We start from the raw sequence: 17,775 nt of genomic DNA on the forward strand, positions 1-17,775 counted from the left end.
TATATTTCCTGATAAACAGTCTTTGAGTTTTCTTAAATCTAGAAGGAACCTGTGATTCTCTTTAGCGCTAGCTTAGTGATCCATCCTCTCATTTTATAATTTAGGTGTCTTAGGCACAGAGAGATTGTACCCTGCTCCAAATCATACAACTTTATGAGAAGGTCACAACTAGAACTTGGGGCACACTCATCCTGCCATGCTCAGCCTGGCTCTTTTTCCTTTCTGTCAACCTGTGTTTCATTATTATAAATAATGCTAGTCTGTTCTCAAGATTTATTCAGTTAATTTTACTACTAATCATTTGACATTTGTATTGAAGCATAAAAAATGGATACTGCAGTTAGGAAATCATTGGATGAGCATTAGACTTTATTTAATTTCCTTATATGGGTGGTGCAACAGCTGCGATGGTGCACAGTTGTGAACCCAGGACATCTGTGTTTCCCATTTATTTGTTTACTTGTTTGTTTTTTGCAGTAGTTGCATGTAATAAAATTTTTTTTCAGAGAATAAGGAGAGTAAATGTTAAATTTAAAAGTTTAATATTATTAGCATATTTACAGTTTTACAACAGAAAGAGTAGGAAAATGACAAGAAGGACTAAGTCTGTAGCTAACGACATATGTGACCTAGGGCAAATCATGTAACTAGGGCAAATCATGTAAAAGAGGTTTACTAACCTCTGTGGGACTGTTTTCTGCTACCTTCTTAATTAGAATTCTTCAGGGGTTCTGCCCAGGACAAATGTATCTGTTTTTTGATATTTGTTACTTGAAGTATAACACACATAATGCGAAGTGCACAAATCATAAGGATAATGAATTATAAAAAGAACATACTTGTATGACCACTGCTGTTGTATTTTGAAAAAGCTTCCTTGGTGATTATGATAAGCTTTCCTTTAAAAGAAATCACTGGACTTGAGGCTGTAGGTAATCTCATGTCTTTCACAACTCTTTCTAGAGTGAAATTAACAGAAACAGTGATAGAAGGAATTTGGCCAGTCACAAAAATTTGCTTTGAATAGGTTTATTGGGATTATATATTAAGTCTTCTGATGTTTTTCTTCTTCCTCTTTGCCCTTTTTCCTTTCTGTCTAGGTCCTGGATGGAATGGAGAGGGGTCCTACTCAACTTCTGACTATCTTTTCTGAGAGTGGTCAGAGAGTTCTTAAACAGGTCTGTTGATTCTGTAGTACACAAATGCAAGTTCGAGTTATAAAAGATTTGGATTCAGCCTAAACAAAGAATTGAATTAGGAAGTAGACTTTTTTTAAAAAAAGAAGCCATTTTGATCTCAGTGTCCACGGGGTATTTTACTTCGGCAAGCTGCATTTGGCATGTGGATTGGACCCAAAGTGACTGAATTAAATAAGATCTGCTTAATATAAAAGCAGTTGTTATATCTTTATCAGTTATGCTGAATATATATAATATGGCAGAATTCTTTATTGGTTCCATGGAAAGTACCAGGAAAAGACGAAAAGGTGAATATCTCAGTTGTCTGTGATTCTGGTGGGTGATGGAGGCATGGATAAATCCAAGAAGGAAAATAATTATATGGCCCTCTTTCTAATGTTCTCAGAATTCATAACATTGGGGTAAAACAAAGCTACCTTTACCTTGCATATCTCTGGTTAAGGGAAGGGCAAGTATATATGGGTTTTGTTTGTTTGTTTTCTTTTCTTTTACCCTTGTCTGCATCACCATGAATGAACTTTATCATTATTCAGACCGATAAAAACTCAAGCTTAGTGATTTCCCAAACTTGTCTTTACATTGGAATCACCTTTGGAGCTTTGCAAAGTACTAATGTCTTTGTTCCCCCTCCCTACCACCACCCCCCACCCTAGATTGTGGGGGTATGGCCTGGGAATTTTTAGAAGATCCCAAGGTGATTCTAAAGTGCTGCCAAGTTTGGGAATCACTGTTTTAGCTAGTTAAAGCAGATCTGGCCACTACGCACCTTGTGAATTTTTTTGCGTAAATATTTGGATAAATATATAAATAAGGGATAAATATTTTGTTTTAGAATCCTGTACTTTAAACCTAAATTTTTACTAGAATGAAAGCTCTGTAAAAGCAGGTACCATGTCTATATTTTTTTCACCATTGTATCTTTAGCATTTAGAACAATAACTAACATGTGCTATATGCTTAAATATTTGTTGAATGAGTGGATGAACCTATTAGTCTCTAGTGAGCTGAGAGTATGCTTTTACCTAATACTCGAGTGGTCTGAGGTATAGAGTGGGGTGGTGGTGGTAGTGAAGAGCCCAGCCTCTATGACTATTGACTGGGCTCCAGTCACAGCTCTGTCACATACTAGCTGTAAAACCTTAAACAAGTTACTTCTCTAATACCTCAGTGTCCTCATTTGTACAAGGGGGGTAATAGAATCTATTACATGGGGTTTTGGGGGGAACTAATTGAGTTAATAATACAAAGTGCTTAGAACAGTGCCTTGCACATAATAGTGTTCTGTAACTTTTAGCTACTGTAGAATTCAAGACACTCCAGATTCTCGGTAGTTTGAATAATTTAAATATAGAGTGTTGTATGGGGGCTAAGGTAGAATAATGGAATCAGCTGCATTAGATGTAGTTAAAGAAGACTTGACAAAGAAGATTATTATTATTATTATTATTTTTGGTCAACTTAATGAGGTATAATTTACATACAGTAAACTGCACCATTTAAAAGTGAAACATGTTTCAGTGAATTTTGACAGATGTTCTTATTAGTTTACAGTATTTATTATGAAACACCTGTCACAACCAAGATACAGAAAATTTCCATCTTCCTAAGAAATTCCTTATATTCCCTGCAGTCTGTCCCTCCTAGCCCCTCCACCTATATATTGCTTTGCATTTTCCAGAACTTTATGTAAATGCATTGATACATTATGTTCTGTTATGAGTCTAGCTTCTTTCACTCAGCAGAATGATTTTTTTTAATGAAAATGACTAACATTTATTGAGCATTTAATACATGCCAGATATGGCTCTAAATTTCTTTTTTCTTTTTTTATTATAGCTGGTGTTTATTGAGCTTTTATAGTGGGCCAACATTAGTCTAAACATTTTATTTTATTTTATTTTTCAACAGAATGATTTTGATATTTATCCATGTTGTTGCATGTGTCAGTGGTTCATTCCTTTTGAATGAGTAGTGTTTTGTTGTATGGGTATACCATGCTTGTTTATCTGTTCACCTGTGATAGACAGTTGAGTTGTTTCCAGTATTTGATGATTGTGAATAAAGCTACTGTAAGCATTTTTGTGCAAATCATTGTATAGATATATTTTCACTTATTCTGGAGTAAATCCCTAACAGTTGTACTGCTAGGTTGTATGGTGTATCTAACTTGTTAAGAAACTGCCAAATAATTTAAAAAGAAGTGAATGTTCAGCAGGATTTCCAGGCAGGGTGCATTAGTTATCTATTGTTGCATAACAAATTACCACAGATTTAGCAGCTTAAAACAACACACATTTATTAGGGCACAGTTTCCATGGGTCAGGAATCTGGCTTAGGTGGGCCCTCTGTTTCAGGGTCTCTTACAGGCAGCAGTCAAGGTGTCAGCCAGGACTGGAGTCTCATCTCAGTGATTGACTGAAGACGGATTTCCTCTAAGCTTACTTGGTTGTTGGCAGAATTAACTTCCTCAAGGGATGTTGGATTTAAGGCCTTGGTTTCTCACTAGCTACTGGTTGTCAGTTTCTTGCCTTGTAGCCTCTCCAACATGGCAAGCTGAGAAGGCAGTAGAGCCTCCTAGGGAGATGAAAGTCTCATTCTTTTATAACCTAATCATGGACGTGCTGTCCCATCACTTTTGCTGTATTTTTTTGGTTAGAAGTAAGTCACTAGGCCATCCCTCAGGGGGAAGAGGGGGCAGGGGAGATTACACGAGGGCATGAATACCAGGAGGCTGGGATAATTGGTGGCCATATTAGAAGTCTGTCTACCACAGAAGACATGGCTTAGTGCCAGGCTGGGACTAAATGGGACATTAAAAAGAGTGGTGGTGGTGAGGAGTAGTTTGTGAAATTTTCTTTACCTTCCCTGTATCAAACTATATCTCTTTCTTCCTTCTGTCTTTCACATCAGCTTCTTTCCCCTTCAAGAGCAGATACATAACACAAAGATCATTCTCACAATGAAATTTTAATCTTGAGTGGGTTTTGTGTGTGTGTGTGCGTGCCTGTGTGTGTGTGTGTGTGTTTAAAGATTCAATTAAGGCCTCTCCCTGTATCATTTAGTGTTTATATACATGTGTATTTTTTAAAAAAACATTTTGTCGTGGAAATTGAGACAGATATGAAAGGAGAATACTATCATGAACCCCCATGTACCTTTCACCCAGCTTCCACAATTTATTTTTTACTAATCTTATATCTAAAATTTACATACAGTAAGATGCACTAATTTTATGTGTACAGTTTTCATTGGAACAGATGTATATATCCCCACAATCAAGATATAGACCATTTTCACTCCAAAGGTACCTCATCCCTGTGCAATCAGTCCCCACCCCAGTCTCAGGCAAGCACCCATCTGATGTCTGTTACTGTAGGTTGGTTTTGCCTGTTCTAGAATATCATAGAAATATTCTTTTGATCACCATGAAGTTTTTGAGATTCATTCATGTTGTTGCCTGTATCAGCAGTTCAGAGTTCTTCAGACTTGGCACTGTGGACATTTTGGACAGGATAATTCTTTGTCTTGGAGATTGTCCTGTGCATTGTGGGTTATTTAGCAGTATTCCTGACCGTTGTCCACTAGAAGCCATTAGCACTCCCCTCCCCATTTCTAAGAATCAGAAATGTCTCCAGACGTTGCCAGATGTCCAATAGGGGACCAAATCCCCTCCCTACACTGGTTGAGAATCCTTTCAGTAGTTGATCCTGTTTATTATTTGGCAGTATTCTATTGTAGGGATATACTTCAGTTTATCCATTTGCTAACTGATAGACATTTGATTTGTTTCGTTTACTTTCAGTTGAGGCTATTGTAGATAAAGTTGCTATTAATTTTCATAGGCAAGTCTTTGTGTAGACATGTTTTCATTTATTTGGGGTAAATACCTAAGAGTGAGATTGCTGGGTCTTCTGATAAGAAACTTTATAACTTTAAACTGCCAAATTGTTTGTACCTTTTTACATTCCCACCATATGAGAGTTTCAGTTGCTCTGCATCTTTGTCAACATTTGATATTATCATTCTTTTTAATTTCAGCCATTATAGCAGGTGTAGCTTTAATTTGCATTCTCCTGATGATCAATGATGTTGAACATCTTTTCGTGTGCTTATTGTAATGTATCTGTTCAAATCTTCTGCCCATTTTTTATTGGGTTGTTTGTCTTATTATTGAGTTTCCTTTGTCTTTTTCCCAACATGTGTACCAACATTAAGAAAATTGAAATAATGAATCAGTTTTATATACTTCTTATATTTAAAATGTGAACATTTCCCATGATGTTAAGTATTCCTGAAAACATGAATTTTAATGGCGAAGCAGTATTTGAGTACATTTAAATTGATTAACCACTTCTGCTGTAGAGCCTTGAGCTAGCTTCCAGTTTTTCACTATTATTAATATTTTGATAAACACCTTCAAATATAAATCTTTAACCACATCTCTCATTATTTATTGAGTTAGATTCCTAGAGGTTAGGATTAGTTATGATGTTAAGGAGAATGAACATGTAAAAGCAAAATATGAATGTTAATCTATTTCATTGTACCTTTGCCACATTTGAGTATTTCATTTTAAAAATATTTGCCATTTGATGTTGGAAGAAAGGCATATTTCATCTGCTTTTTTTTGATTACTTATGAAATGAAAAAACTTTTCATATAGTTATTGATGATTTTTATTTCTAATTTTATAAATTTTCCATTTGGGGGGCCAATTTTTCTGTTGGGATGTTAATGTTTTCCTTAATTTTTAAGAGGACTTTAATGTTAAGTTTATTAACCTTTTGTTATTTACAAATATAATTCCCAACTTGTATTTTGCCTTTTTACTCTTGTGTACTTTGTCCTGCAAAATTTTAAAAATAATAATGAAATTATATGATAAAATCTATATTTTGCTTTAGCTCTTCAGTCCGTGAAATGATAAATATACTATATATGAATATATAACCAGCCTGTGATTGTAGTTTTATGATTTTATTTTTTATATTTAACTTAAGCTTTTTTTTTTTTTGGCCACACCACGCGGCATGTGGGATCATAGTTCCCGGACCAGGGATCAAACCCACGTCCCCTGCAGTGGAAGCACAGAGTCTTAACCAGTGGCCTGCCAGAGAAGTCCCTGCATTTAACTTTTTAGTCAGAATTTTTTAGTATACATTGTTGATAAGGTCTGAATGTTTGTGTTCCCCCCAAATTCATATTTCAAAGTCATAATGCCCAATATGATGGTATTAGAAGGTGGGCCTCTTGGGAGGTGCTTAGGTCATGAGGGTGGAGCCCTCATGCAGTCATGAATGGGATTAGCGCTCTTATAAGAGAGATCACGCAGAGCTCCCTAGCCCCTTCCACCACATGAGGACACTGCAAGAAGTTGGCAGATTGTAACCCAACCACGCTGGCACAGTGATCTTGGACCTCTCAGCTTCCAGAACTATGAGAAGTAAATTTCTGTTGTTTATAAGCCATCCAGTTTATGGAATTTTGTTATAGCAGCTCGGACAGACTAGGACAGTTATGAAGTGAGGAGAATTTTTTTTTTTTTTGGTTGCATCGTGGCAGCATGTGGAACTTCCCCAGCCAGGGATCGAACCTGTGCCCCCTGCAGTGGAAGCACGGAGTCTTAACCACTGGATCACGAGGGAAGTCCTGAAGTGAGAACTTATAAAATTTTTTCCAAATACCCAACCAGTTTGTCCCAACTACAAAACAAAGTCATCTCCTGTAAAGAAATATGACACAACATCCATTAATGAACAATCAGAAGAGAACTAAATAAAAAGAAAAGTCACCTACAGCAACCCACAAAATGGAAGACAATATTTGTAAATCATATATCTGAAAAGGAATTTATATCTAAAATTTATCAAGAACTCTTAAAATTCAGTAATAAAAAGACAAACATCCTAATTTAGAAATTGGCAAAGGATTTGAATAGATATTTCCCCAAAGAAATCATGCCAGTGTCCAGTAAACATGAAAATATGCTCAACACCTTTAGCCATCAGGGAAATGCAAATCAAAACCACAATGAGATACAATTTCACACCCACTAGGATGGCTATAATCAGAAGGATAACAAATGTTGGTGAGGATGTGGAGAAATTGGAACCCTTGTATACTGCTGATGGGAATGGAAAATGGTGTAACTCCTTTGGAAAACAGTCTGGCAATTCCTCGAAAGGTTAAGTATAGAGATAACATATAACCCAGCAATTTCACTTCTAGGTATATGTATACACGCAAGAGAAATGAAAACATATCTCCACCAAAACTTGTACACAAATATTCATAGCAGCATTATTCATAATAGTGAATGGTGGAAACAACCCAAATGTCTATTAACTGATGAATGAATGAATGAATGAATGAATGAATATGGTATTTCCATACAAAGGGATATTATTTGGTAATTTAAAAAATGAAGTACTGTTACTTGCTACAACACCTTGGAGAAATGAAGCTAAGTGAAAGAAGCCAGTCACAAAAGGCCACTTATTTTATGGTTCTTATTGTATGAGGTATCTAGAATAGACCAGTGTTCCTTGACCTAGTCTAAAACTCTATCGTTTAATGGAGAGGGGAGGGGTAACCCATTAAATTAATGACAGAGCATTTTAGCAAAATTGTTCGTAGTACTCGAAGATGATGGTGACTGATAATAGTTCATCTTTATTTTGTACCTTACCTTCCTTTTGAATAATCATTTTTAAAAAATAACGTTTGGTGCTAATCATTTGTAACAGTTATTTAGACTTAGCCCTATGTTTAACTGATTTCATTTCTTGCTTCCTATTCTCAAGGTCTTTGTTTTTGGTTACTTATTATTCAGATAATATTTTTGTGAAAAGTACATGATTGATATACATCTGAAAGTATCATTATATTGATTTCACACTGAATGACAACTTGGTGGGGGAGGGAGCAGGATTATTAGGTCACATTATTTTTTCCACTATTAATTCTTTAATATTTTGCCATTATCTTGTGGTCTTGCAAAGCAAAAATCTGTGGCCAGACCGAATTTTGGTCCTCTATGTATGACTTGTTTTTTCCTTCTTGAGTGATTTGGGGCATTTTCTTTATCCTTGAAATCTGAAAATTTCACTAGAACAAATCCAGTTGTCACTATCTTTTTAGTAATTTTGCCTGGTCTTTTGTAAGCTCTTTAGAGCTGGAGATGCAGAAGATTCTCTGACTCAGGAAAGCTTACATTTCCTTTTTAAAAAATCTTTAATTATTATTTCTGTCCATTTGTTTCAGGGATAACAAATTATTTGAAGTTTATTTCTCTCTTCTCTCCTTGTCAGTCCTCTCATACTTTTCATTACTTTGTCCTTTCCTTCTCCATTCTGGAAGAATTTCTCAAATTTGTTGTCTCCACATTTCTAATTAAGTATTCTGCTCTTTACTTTTTCTAGTAAAGATTTGAATTCTGTTACAGAATATTTGTAGTTTTTACCTTTCTTTTCCCCCTGTCTTATTTCTGCCTGCATCTCAACTAGTTATTTTCATTTCTGCCTGTGAACTTTGAACTCTTATTTCAGTGTGTTTTATCAAATTTGTTGAGAGTAACGTAGTTGATTTCTAAAATTTAACCTGTTGCTCCTTATATATTCATTTTCTGAATTACAGATGCAGAGTTTCTCTTCTTTTATGTTACAGAATGTTTTTCTATCTCTTCCCTCAATTATTCTTCCTTGAATAAGGAGAGGGGTATACAGGTCTAGTATGTGCCAAATAGGGTAGACAGTTTCCTTCATTGGCTATTTGGTAGCTGTAGGAATTCTCCTATCGGATGTTAAACTAAAGGACTAACGGATGCACATAGTTTCTGAATACTTTCTAGTGTCCAGCAGTCATTTATGTGTTTCCTGCTGGATTGAGTAGGGGAAAGCCCGTCCTCTGACGTGGTAATTTGACTTTGGAAAAGAGGGTTTGTTTTTTGATCATTTGAAGCCTAGGCTGCAAATAACTGTGATTTCCAGAATGTAATGCTCCCAGGGCTTTTGCTCTCTCAGCCCTTCCTGCAATTGCTTTCAAACCTCAGGGTGTATGTACTACTTTGTATGTTATAGAATCTGAAGTAGAGAAGGAAGGCTGTGGGCATGTAATAGCCCTGACCATACTAAGTGAGTCTCTCACAGTAGGGTGATGTGACTTACCACTGCCATTGCTGCCTCTGGAGAAAGCTGTTTTGGAGCAGGTAGTTGGAGGAGGTTAGTTAAAAATCTGTTACCTTCCTGCTGGCTCTACTCTATCTAAAGCCCCATTCCTGCCTGCTGTTTGGCAGAAAAGTCATATATGAGTCCAACAGTTCTTTGAGCAGCAGTCTTAGTTTCCAGTGCTGTTGATAACTTTGACTCTTAGTGTTTCCTTAAATATATCAATGAAAAATTAGGGTGGAGGTGATGATAGAGATGAACCAGGCATTGTTATAGCCTCCATTTTAGCTCCCAGCTTGATGTTAACTTTTTGAAAGAAGGAAGATGAGAGAAGAGTGTGGAGAATAGCTACTGATGGAAGAAGGAAGAGTTAAAGATCTTATACCAGTTGAGTTCCAGTTTCTCAGGGAAATATGGTAACATTGAAATCAAAGAGCCAAGGTTTAAGATAGTCTTGGTTAGTCTTTGTTTTAAAGTCTATTTTGTTTGATACAAGTATTGCTACCCCAGCTTTCTTTTTGTTTCCATTTGCAAGGAATACCTTATTTCATTCCCTCATGTTCAGTCTGTGTGTGTCTTTAGATTGTGAGTCTCTTGTAGGTAGTATGTATACGGGTGTTGTTTTTGTATCTATTCAACCACTCTTTGTCTTTTGAGCATTTAGTCCATTTACATTTAATCATTAATAGTTTGTACTTACCGCCATTTTGTTAATTGTTTTCTGGTTGTTTCTGTAGTTCTTTTTAGTTCCTTCTTTATTTTGCTCTCTTCCCTTGTGATTTGATGACCATCTTTAGTGTTATGTTTGGATTCCTTTCTATTTTGTATGTGTATATTATAGATTTTTGTTTTATGGTTACCATGAGGTTCATATACAGCTATATATGTGCATGTGCATTATTTTAAGTTTAAACACATTCTAACAACCCTGCACTTTTACTCCCCCCCAACCACGTTTAATGTTTTGGCATCATATTTTACCTCTTTTTGTTTTGTGTATCCCTTAACTACTTATTGTGGATAGAGATGATTTTACTACTATTACCTTTTAACCTTCATACTAGCTTTATAAGTGGTTGATCTATCTTTACTGTTGTTTTCCTTTATAAATGAGGGGGTTTTGTTGTTGTTGTTTTGTTTTTTTGCCACACCACACAGCTTGTGGGATCTTATTAGTTTGCTGACCAGGGATCGAACCCATGCATTCTGCAGTGGAGGCGTGGAGTCCTAACCACTGGATCGTCAGGGAATTCCCCATAATTTTGATAGTTTTAGTTGTGGTCTTTTCTTTTCCTTTTAGAGAAGTCCTTTTAACATTTCTTGTAAAGTCCTTTTAACATTTCTTGTAGAGTCCTAACCACTGGATCGTCAGGGAATTCCCCATAATTTTGATAGTTCTAGTTGTGGTCTTTTCTTTTCCTTTTAGAGAAGTCCTTTTAACATTTCTTGTAAAGCCAGTTTACTGGTGCTAAACTTTTAGCCTTTACTTATCTGCAAAGCTGTTTATCTCTCCTTCAAATCTGAATGATAGCCTTGCTGGGTAGACTATTCTTGGTTGTAGGGTTTTTTTCCTTTCATCACTTTGATTATATCGTGCCACTTGCTTCTGTCCTGTATAGTTTCTGCTGAAAAGTCAGCTCATGGTCCTATGAGGGTTCCTTTGTATGTAACTAATTGATTTTTCTCTTGCTGCTTTTTTTTCTTTTTTTGGCCATGCAGTGTGGCTTGTGAAATCTCAGTTCCCCAACCAGGAATTGAACCCTGGCCACGGCAGTGAAAGATCCAAATCCTAACCACTAGACGACCAGGGAACTCCCGACTCTTGCTGCTTTTAAGATTCTCTCTTTATCTTTAATTTTTGACGTTTTAATTATAATTTGTCTTGGTGTGGACCTCTTTGGGTTCATCTTGTTTGGGACTCTCTGTACTTCCTAGATGTGGATGTCTGTGCCCTTTCCCAGGTTAGGGAAGTTTTCAACTATTATTTTTCAAATAAATTCTCTACCCCTTTCTGTCTTCTCCTTCTTGGGCCTCTAAACTGCAAATGTTAATATGCTTTAAGTTTTCCCAGAGGTCTCTCAAGCTAACCTCATTTTTCTAAATTCTTTTTTCTGTTCAGCTTGTATAATTTCCACTACTCTGACTTCCAGTTTGCTCATCCATTCCTCTGTATCATCTAATCAGCTGTTGATTATGACTGGTGTATTTTTTCAGTTATTGTGTCCTTCAGCTCTGTTTGGTTCTTCTTTATATTTTCTGACTCTGTTAAATTTCTCACTTTGTTAATTCATTCTCCCATGTTTGTTGAGTATCTTATGATAATTACCTTACACTCTTTGTCAGGTAGATTGCATATCTCCACTTGGTTTAGTTCTTCTTCTTTGGTTTTGTCTTGTTCCTTTGTTTGGAACATATTCGTCTATCTCCTTGTTTTGCCTAAACTTCTGTTTATTTCTATGTATTAGGTAGGTCAGTTACATTTGGGAGACATGGCCTTATGTAGGAGATGTCCTGTGGGGCTCAGCAGCATACTACCCTCTGGTCACTAGAGCTATATACTCTTGGGGTGCCCACTGTGTGGGCTGTGTGGGTCATTCTTTTGTGGCGGGACCAAGTACTGTGGACATGCTGGTAGGCAGGGCTGGCTCCCAGCCTAGTTGGCTGCCAGGTCCTGCCTCATGGGGTGGCTGCCAACCCACTGGTGGTGGGGCTGGGTCCTGGTGCAACTGGCTACAGGGCCCTAGGGGTCTCTGGGCTGGTGTTGGCCCATGGGTGGGAGGGCCAGATCCCTAGGGGGCTGAGGCTGGTGTTGGCCCGCTGGTGGGTGGGGAAGACCCTGGCACTAATAGGCTAGAGGGAGTACTCCAAAATGGCTCTTGCCAGCACCAGTGTCCTCATGGTAAAACAAGCTCCCCCATATGGCTGCTGCCAATGTCTGTGTCCCCAGGTGGTGCCCCAGTTGATGCCTACTTCTCCAGGAGGCTGTCCAAGATTAGCAAGTGGTTCTGACTCAGGCTTCTTTCAAGTTACTGCCTCTGTGCTTGGAGAGCATGTGAGATTTGGCATGTACCCTTTAAGACCAGAGTCTCTGTTTCCTATAGCTTTCCAGTTCTTCTGTACATAAGCCCTGCTGGCCTTCAAAGCCAGGTATTCTGGGGGCTCATCTTCCCGGTGCAGAATCCCTGGGCTGGGGATCCTGATGTGGTTCTTTAACCCCCCGCTCCTGGGGGAGAACCTATGAAGTTGTGATTATCTTGTCCTTTGTGGGTTGCCTACCTGGGGGTATGGGTTGTTTTTTTAATAGCTCTTTATTTATTTATAATTGCTTTATTTATCATTTTATTTATTTATAATTGCTTCACAATACTGTGTTAGTTTCTGTTGTACAGCAAAGTGAATCAGCCATATGCATACACATGTCCCCATATCCCCTCCCACTTGAGCCTCCTTCCCATCCTCCCTATCCCACCCCTCTAGGTCATCGCAAAGCACCAAACCGATCTCCCTGTGCTATGCTTCCGCTTCCCACCAGCCAACTATTTTACATTTGGTAGTGTATATATGCTGATGCTACTCTCACTTCACCCCAGCTTCGCCCTCCCACCCCATGTCATCAAGTCCATTCTCTATGTCTACCTCTTTATTCCTGCCCTGCAACTAGGTTCATCAGTACCATTTTTTTTTTAGATTCCATATATATGCGTTAGCATACAATATTTGTTTTTCTGACTTACTTCACTCTGTATGACAGACTCTAGATCCATCCACATCACTACAAACAACTCAATTTCGTTTCTTTTTATGGCTGAGTAATACTCCATTGTATATATGTGCTACATCTTTATCCATTCATCTGTCAGTGGACACTTAGGTTGCTTCCATGTCCTGTCTATTGTAAATAGTGCTGCAGTGAACATTGGGGTGCATGTCTCTTTTTGAATTATGGTTTTCTCAGGGTATATACTCAGTAGTGGGATTGCTGGGTCATATGGTAGTTCTATTTTTAGTTTTTTAAGGAACCTCCATACTGTTCTCCACAGTGGCTGTATCAATTTACATTCCCACCAACAGTGCAGGAGGGTTCCCTTTTCACCACATCCTTTCCAGCATTTATTGTTTATAGCTTTTTTGATAATGGCCATTCTGTATGGCATGAGGTGATACCTCATTGTAGTTTTTTTTTTTTTTCCCACAGTTTCAGTCCCTTTAATTAGGTGCTCTGAAGAGAGGGCAGAATGGCAGACAAGGGGTGGAGAAGGTGGTGCTTCTTAAGCCCCTTTCAGTAACCGGTCAGTCCTCATCCTCTGGCAGCTGGATCTTGCTGGGGTCGAAGCAGTTGGAGTCCATGATGGGGAGGCCATTGGCCTCTCGGTATTTTACAAGCCTCTCAGCTTCCCGGCGGGCCCACTCCTGCATCCTGTAATCAGGCAGATAAGCCACAAAGGTGCTGCCAAGGACCAAGATGATGGAGAAGCCAAAGAAGAAGACGACCCGCATGTTCCAGAGGTCCACAGCAGGGTCCCTGTCATAACCGTGGGAGTCTGGGTTCTTCTCGTAGAGGTTTTTGTCCTCGGCATCCGGGTCCTCCTGCCAGTGTAAAGTCGGTTCCGGCGGCCGCTTTCCCGCCACAGCGGACGGGGCGATCACAGCCCTGGAGGAGCTGGATTCCCAGCAAACACGGGCAGCCGGGAGCCCTCGCCTCGCCGCCACCGCCAAAAGGCGGCGGCCGCACAAACCTAACATCCCGGCCACCATGACAGATCGTTCTGCAGTTTATCGGGGGTGGGGGCGGAAATGTGACTGAGCAGCTGCAGCTGGTCCGAGCGTGAGAATTGTCGCTCCGCCCCTGCCGCAATAGGTCCCGAGTCGAGATTTTGTTTTCAAAATGGCGAGGCGTCCTCTTTCCCTCCCTCTGTCATGGCCTCATGGAAGACATCTTATCCTCTCCATCAGGCTATGGCCTCATTGTAGTTTTGATTTGCATTTCTTTAATAATTGGTGATGTTGAGCATCTTTTCTTGTGCCTCTTGGCCATCTGTATGTCTTCCTCGGTGAAATGTCTATTTAGGTCTTTCGCCCATTTTTTAACTGGATTGTTTGTTTTTTTGATATTGAGCTCCATGAGCTATTTGTATATTTTGGAGATTAATCCTTTGTTGCTTCATTTGCAAATATTTTCTCCCATTTGGAGGGTTGTCTTTTTGGCTTGTTTATGGTTTCCTTTGCTGTGCAAAAACTTACAAGTTGAATTAGGTCCATTTGTTTATTTTTGTTTTTATTTCCGTTATTCTAGGAGGTAGGTCAAAAAAGATCTTGCTGTGGTTTATGTCAGAGTGTTTTTCCTATGTTTTCCTCTAAAAGTTTTGCAGTGTCTGGTCTTACATTTAAGTCTTTAATCCATTTGGAGTTTATTTTTGTGTATGGTGTTAGGGAGTGTTCTAATTTCATTCTTTCACATGTAGCTGTCCAGTTTTCCCAGCACCACTTATTGAAGAGACTGTCTTTTCTCCATTATATATTCTTGCCTTCTTTGTCATAAATTAGGTTCCCATATGTGCGTGGGTTTATCTGTGGGCATTCTATCATGTACCGTTGATCTATATTTCTGTTTTTGTGACAGTACCATACTGTCTTGATTACTGTAGCTTTGTGGTGTAGTTTGAAGTCAGGGAGCCTGAGTCCTTCAACTCCGTTTTTCTTTCTTAAGACTGCTTTGGCTATTCGGAGTCTTTTGTGTTTCCATACGAATAGTAATATTTTTTGTTCTAATCCTGTGAAGAATGCCATTGGTAGTTTGATAGGGATTGCATTGAATCTGTAGATTGCTTTGGGTAGTATAGTCATTTTCACAATATTGATTCTTCTGATCCAAGAATATGGTATATTTCTCCATCTGTTTATGTCATCTTTGATTTCTTTCATCAGTGTTTTATAGTTTTCTGAGTATAAATTTTTCTCCCCCTTAGGCAGGTTTATTTCTAGGCATTTTATTATTTTTGTTGCAGTGGTAAATGGGAGTGTTTCCTTAATTTCTCTTTCTGATTTTTTGTTGTTGGTGTATAGGAATGCCAGAGATTTCTGTGCATTAATTTTGTATCCTGCAACCTTACCAGATTCATTGATTAGTTCTAGTAGTTTTCTGGTGGCATCTTTAGGATTTTCTATGTATAGTATCATGTCATCGGCAAACAGTGACAGTTTTACTTCTTCTTTTCCAATTTGTATTCCTTTTATTTCTTTTTCTTCTCTGACTGCCGTGGCTAGGACTTCCAAAACTATGTTGAATAAGAGTGGCGAGAGTGGACATCCTTGTCTTGTTCCTGATCCTAGTGGAAATGCTTTCAGTTTTTCAACATTGAGTATGATGCTTGCTGTGGGTTTGTCATATATGGCCTTTATTATGTTGAGGTAGGTTCCCTCTATGCCCCTTTTCTGGAGAGTTTTTATCATAAATGGGTGTTGAATTTTGTCAAAAGCTTTTTCTGCATCTATTGAGATGATCATATGGTTTTTATTCCTTAATTTGTTAATGTGGTGTATCACATTGATTGTTTTGCATATATTGAATCCTTGCATCCCTGGGATAAATCCCACTTGATCATGGTGTATGATCCTTTTGATGTGCTGTTGAATTCTGTTTGCTAGTATTTTGTTCAATTTTTGCATCTGTGTTCATCAGTGATATTGGTCTATAATTTTCTTTTTTTGTGATATTTTTTTCTGGTTTTGGTATCAGGGTGATGGTGGCTTCGTAGAATGAATTTGGGAGTGTTTCTCCCTCTGCAATTTTTTGGAAGAGTTTGAGATGGATGGGTGTTAGCTCTTCTCTAAATGTTTGACAGAGTTCACCTGTGAAGCCATCTGGTCTTGGACTTCTGTTTGTTGGAAGATTTTTAATTATGGTTGCAATTTAATTATTTGTGATAGGTCTGTTTATTTTATTTTAAATTTATAATTTTGGTGCATTGTCACCAGAGTTTTTGGCTGTTCTATTGTTACATTTTGATTTATTGAGATTTTCTTTATGGCTTTTTTTTTTGGCTGTGTTGGGTCTTCCTTGCGGTGCACGGACTTTCTGTAGTTTCAGTGAGCGGGGCTACTGTTCGCTGTGGTGCGTGGGCTTCTCATTGTTTTGGCTTCTCTTGTTGCAGAGCACAGGCTCTAGGGGCACGCGGGCTTAGTTGCTTTGTGGAATGTGGGATCCTCCCGGGCCAGGGATTGAACCCACGTCCCCTGCATTGGCAGGCAGATTCTTAACCACTGCGCCACCAAGGAAGCCTCTTTATGGCCTTTCTTAAAGGTTAATTTTTATTAATGTTCCTTTGGAGACTTAAAAACTGGTTTTTTCTTGAATTAAAAAATAGTTAAGAGATGGGTATTTCTCTAATAATTATTTATTAATACCTAGTACATATATCCATCTAAAATTTTGAGATTATAAAATCAATATTTGGCAATAATGTAAAACTATAGCAGTCCAATTAAAGGCATTGTAGACTGATACTTTCTTATTAAGAGGGAAATTTTTTCTGATGCATGCCGAAATTATGCAGTTTCCATGCATAATTTCTATGTGCACAATAAAGAATACTTTAGAACCTGAACTGAAAATTTAATGAAAAAAAATGTATAACCATTTTAGATAAAATAGGAAAAAACTAAAATCTATGGAATATCTTTATGGCGTTTAAATACAAAATTTGAAATTCTGTTAGAAGTAGGTTTTGTATTTAGTGTATGTACAAAATATTTTTATTTTGTCTCCAAGCATTTGCGAACAGTGTGCCATGATGTTAATTCATTTTAATTTGACAGATTTATTTATTTATTTTAGGCTTATATATATATATATATATATATATTTATATATTTTTTTAATTGGAGTATAGTTGATTTACTATGTTGTGTTAGTTTCACAGCACAGTGATTCATATATATATATATATATATATATTCATTCTGTTTCAGATTCTTTTCCCTTATAGGTTATTATAAAATACTGAGTACAGTTCCCTGTCTTTGTAGGTCTTTGTTGGTTATCTATTTTGCAATATATATAGCGGTGTGTATATGTTAATCCCAAACTCCTAATTTATCCCTCCTCTCCTTCCCCCTTTGGTAACCATAAGTTTGTTTTCTATGTCTATGAATCTCTTTCTGCTTTGTAAATAAGTTCATTTGTATCTTTTTTTTTTTTTTTTTTTGGATTCCACATGTAAGCAATATCATATGATATTGGTCTTTTCTCTGTCTGGCTTACTTCAGATAATCTCTAGGTCCATCCATGTAGCTGCAGGTGGCATTATTTCATTCTTTTTTATGGCTGAGTAGTATTCCACTGTGTGGGTATATGTGTATGTATGTAAATATACACACACACAGACACACCACATCTTCTTTGTCCATTCATC

At 37.6% G+C, this 17,775-nt stretch overlaps 2 protein-coding genes across 5 annotated transcripts in view; one reads left to right on the forward strand and one right to left on the reverse strand.

Moving 5' to 3' along the window:
- Positions 1-17,775, forward strand: part of NCOA6 (nuclear receptor coactivator 6) — a 98,034-nt gene that overhangs the window by 18,612 nt on the left and 61,647 nt on the right. For 2 of the 4 annotated variants that reach the window (XM_060122130.1, XM_060122132.1), the window contains exon 2: positions 1,101-1,178. The exons of the other annotated variants lie outside the window; for them this stretch is intronic. The gene's annotated coding sequence lies outside the window, so the exon portion shown is untranslated. The remainder of the gene's footprint in view (positions 1-1,100; positions 1,179-17,775) is intronic. 4 annotated transcript variants of the gene reach the window in all.
- LOC132505463 (NADH dehydrogenase [ubiquinone] 1 beta subcomplex subunit 11, mitochondrial-like) lies at positions 13,549-14,138 on the reverse strand. The gene has a single exon (XM_060123569.1). It carries the CDS (start codon positions 14,117-14,119, stop codon positions 13,655-13,657), a length of 465 nt encoding a protein of 154 aa, XP_059979552.1. The 5' UTR covers positions 14,120-14,138; the 3' UTR covers positions 13,549-13,654.

This window comes from Lagenorhynchus albirostris, chromosome 15 (assembly GCF_949774975.1).
Source record: "Lagenorhynchus albirostris chromosome 15, mLagAlb1.1, whole genome shotgun sequence".
In the NCBI taxonomy this organism is placed as follows: Eukaryota; Metazoa; Chordata; class Mammalia; order Artiodactyla; family Delphinidae; genus Lagenorhynchus; species Lagenorhynchus albirostris.

Excerpts from the sequence above, each read along its gene's own strand:
- LOC132505463 (XM_060123569.1), bottom strand. The coding sequence starts at position 14,119 with ATGGTGGCCGGGATGTTAGGTTTGTGCGGCCGCCGCCTTTTGGCGGTG.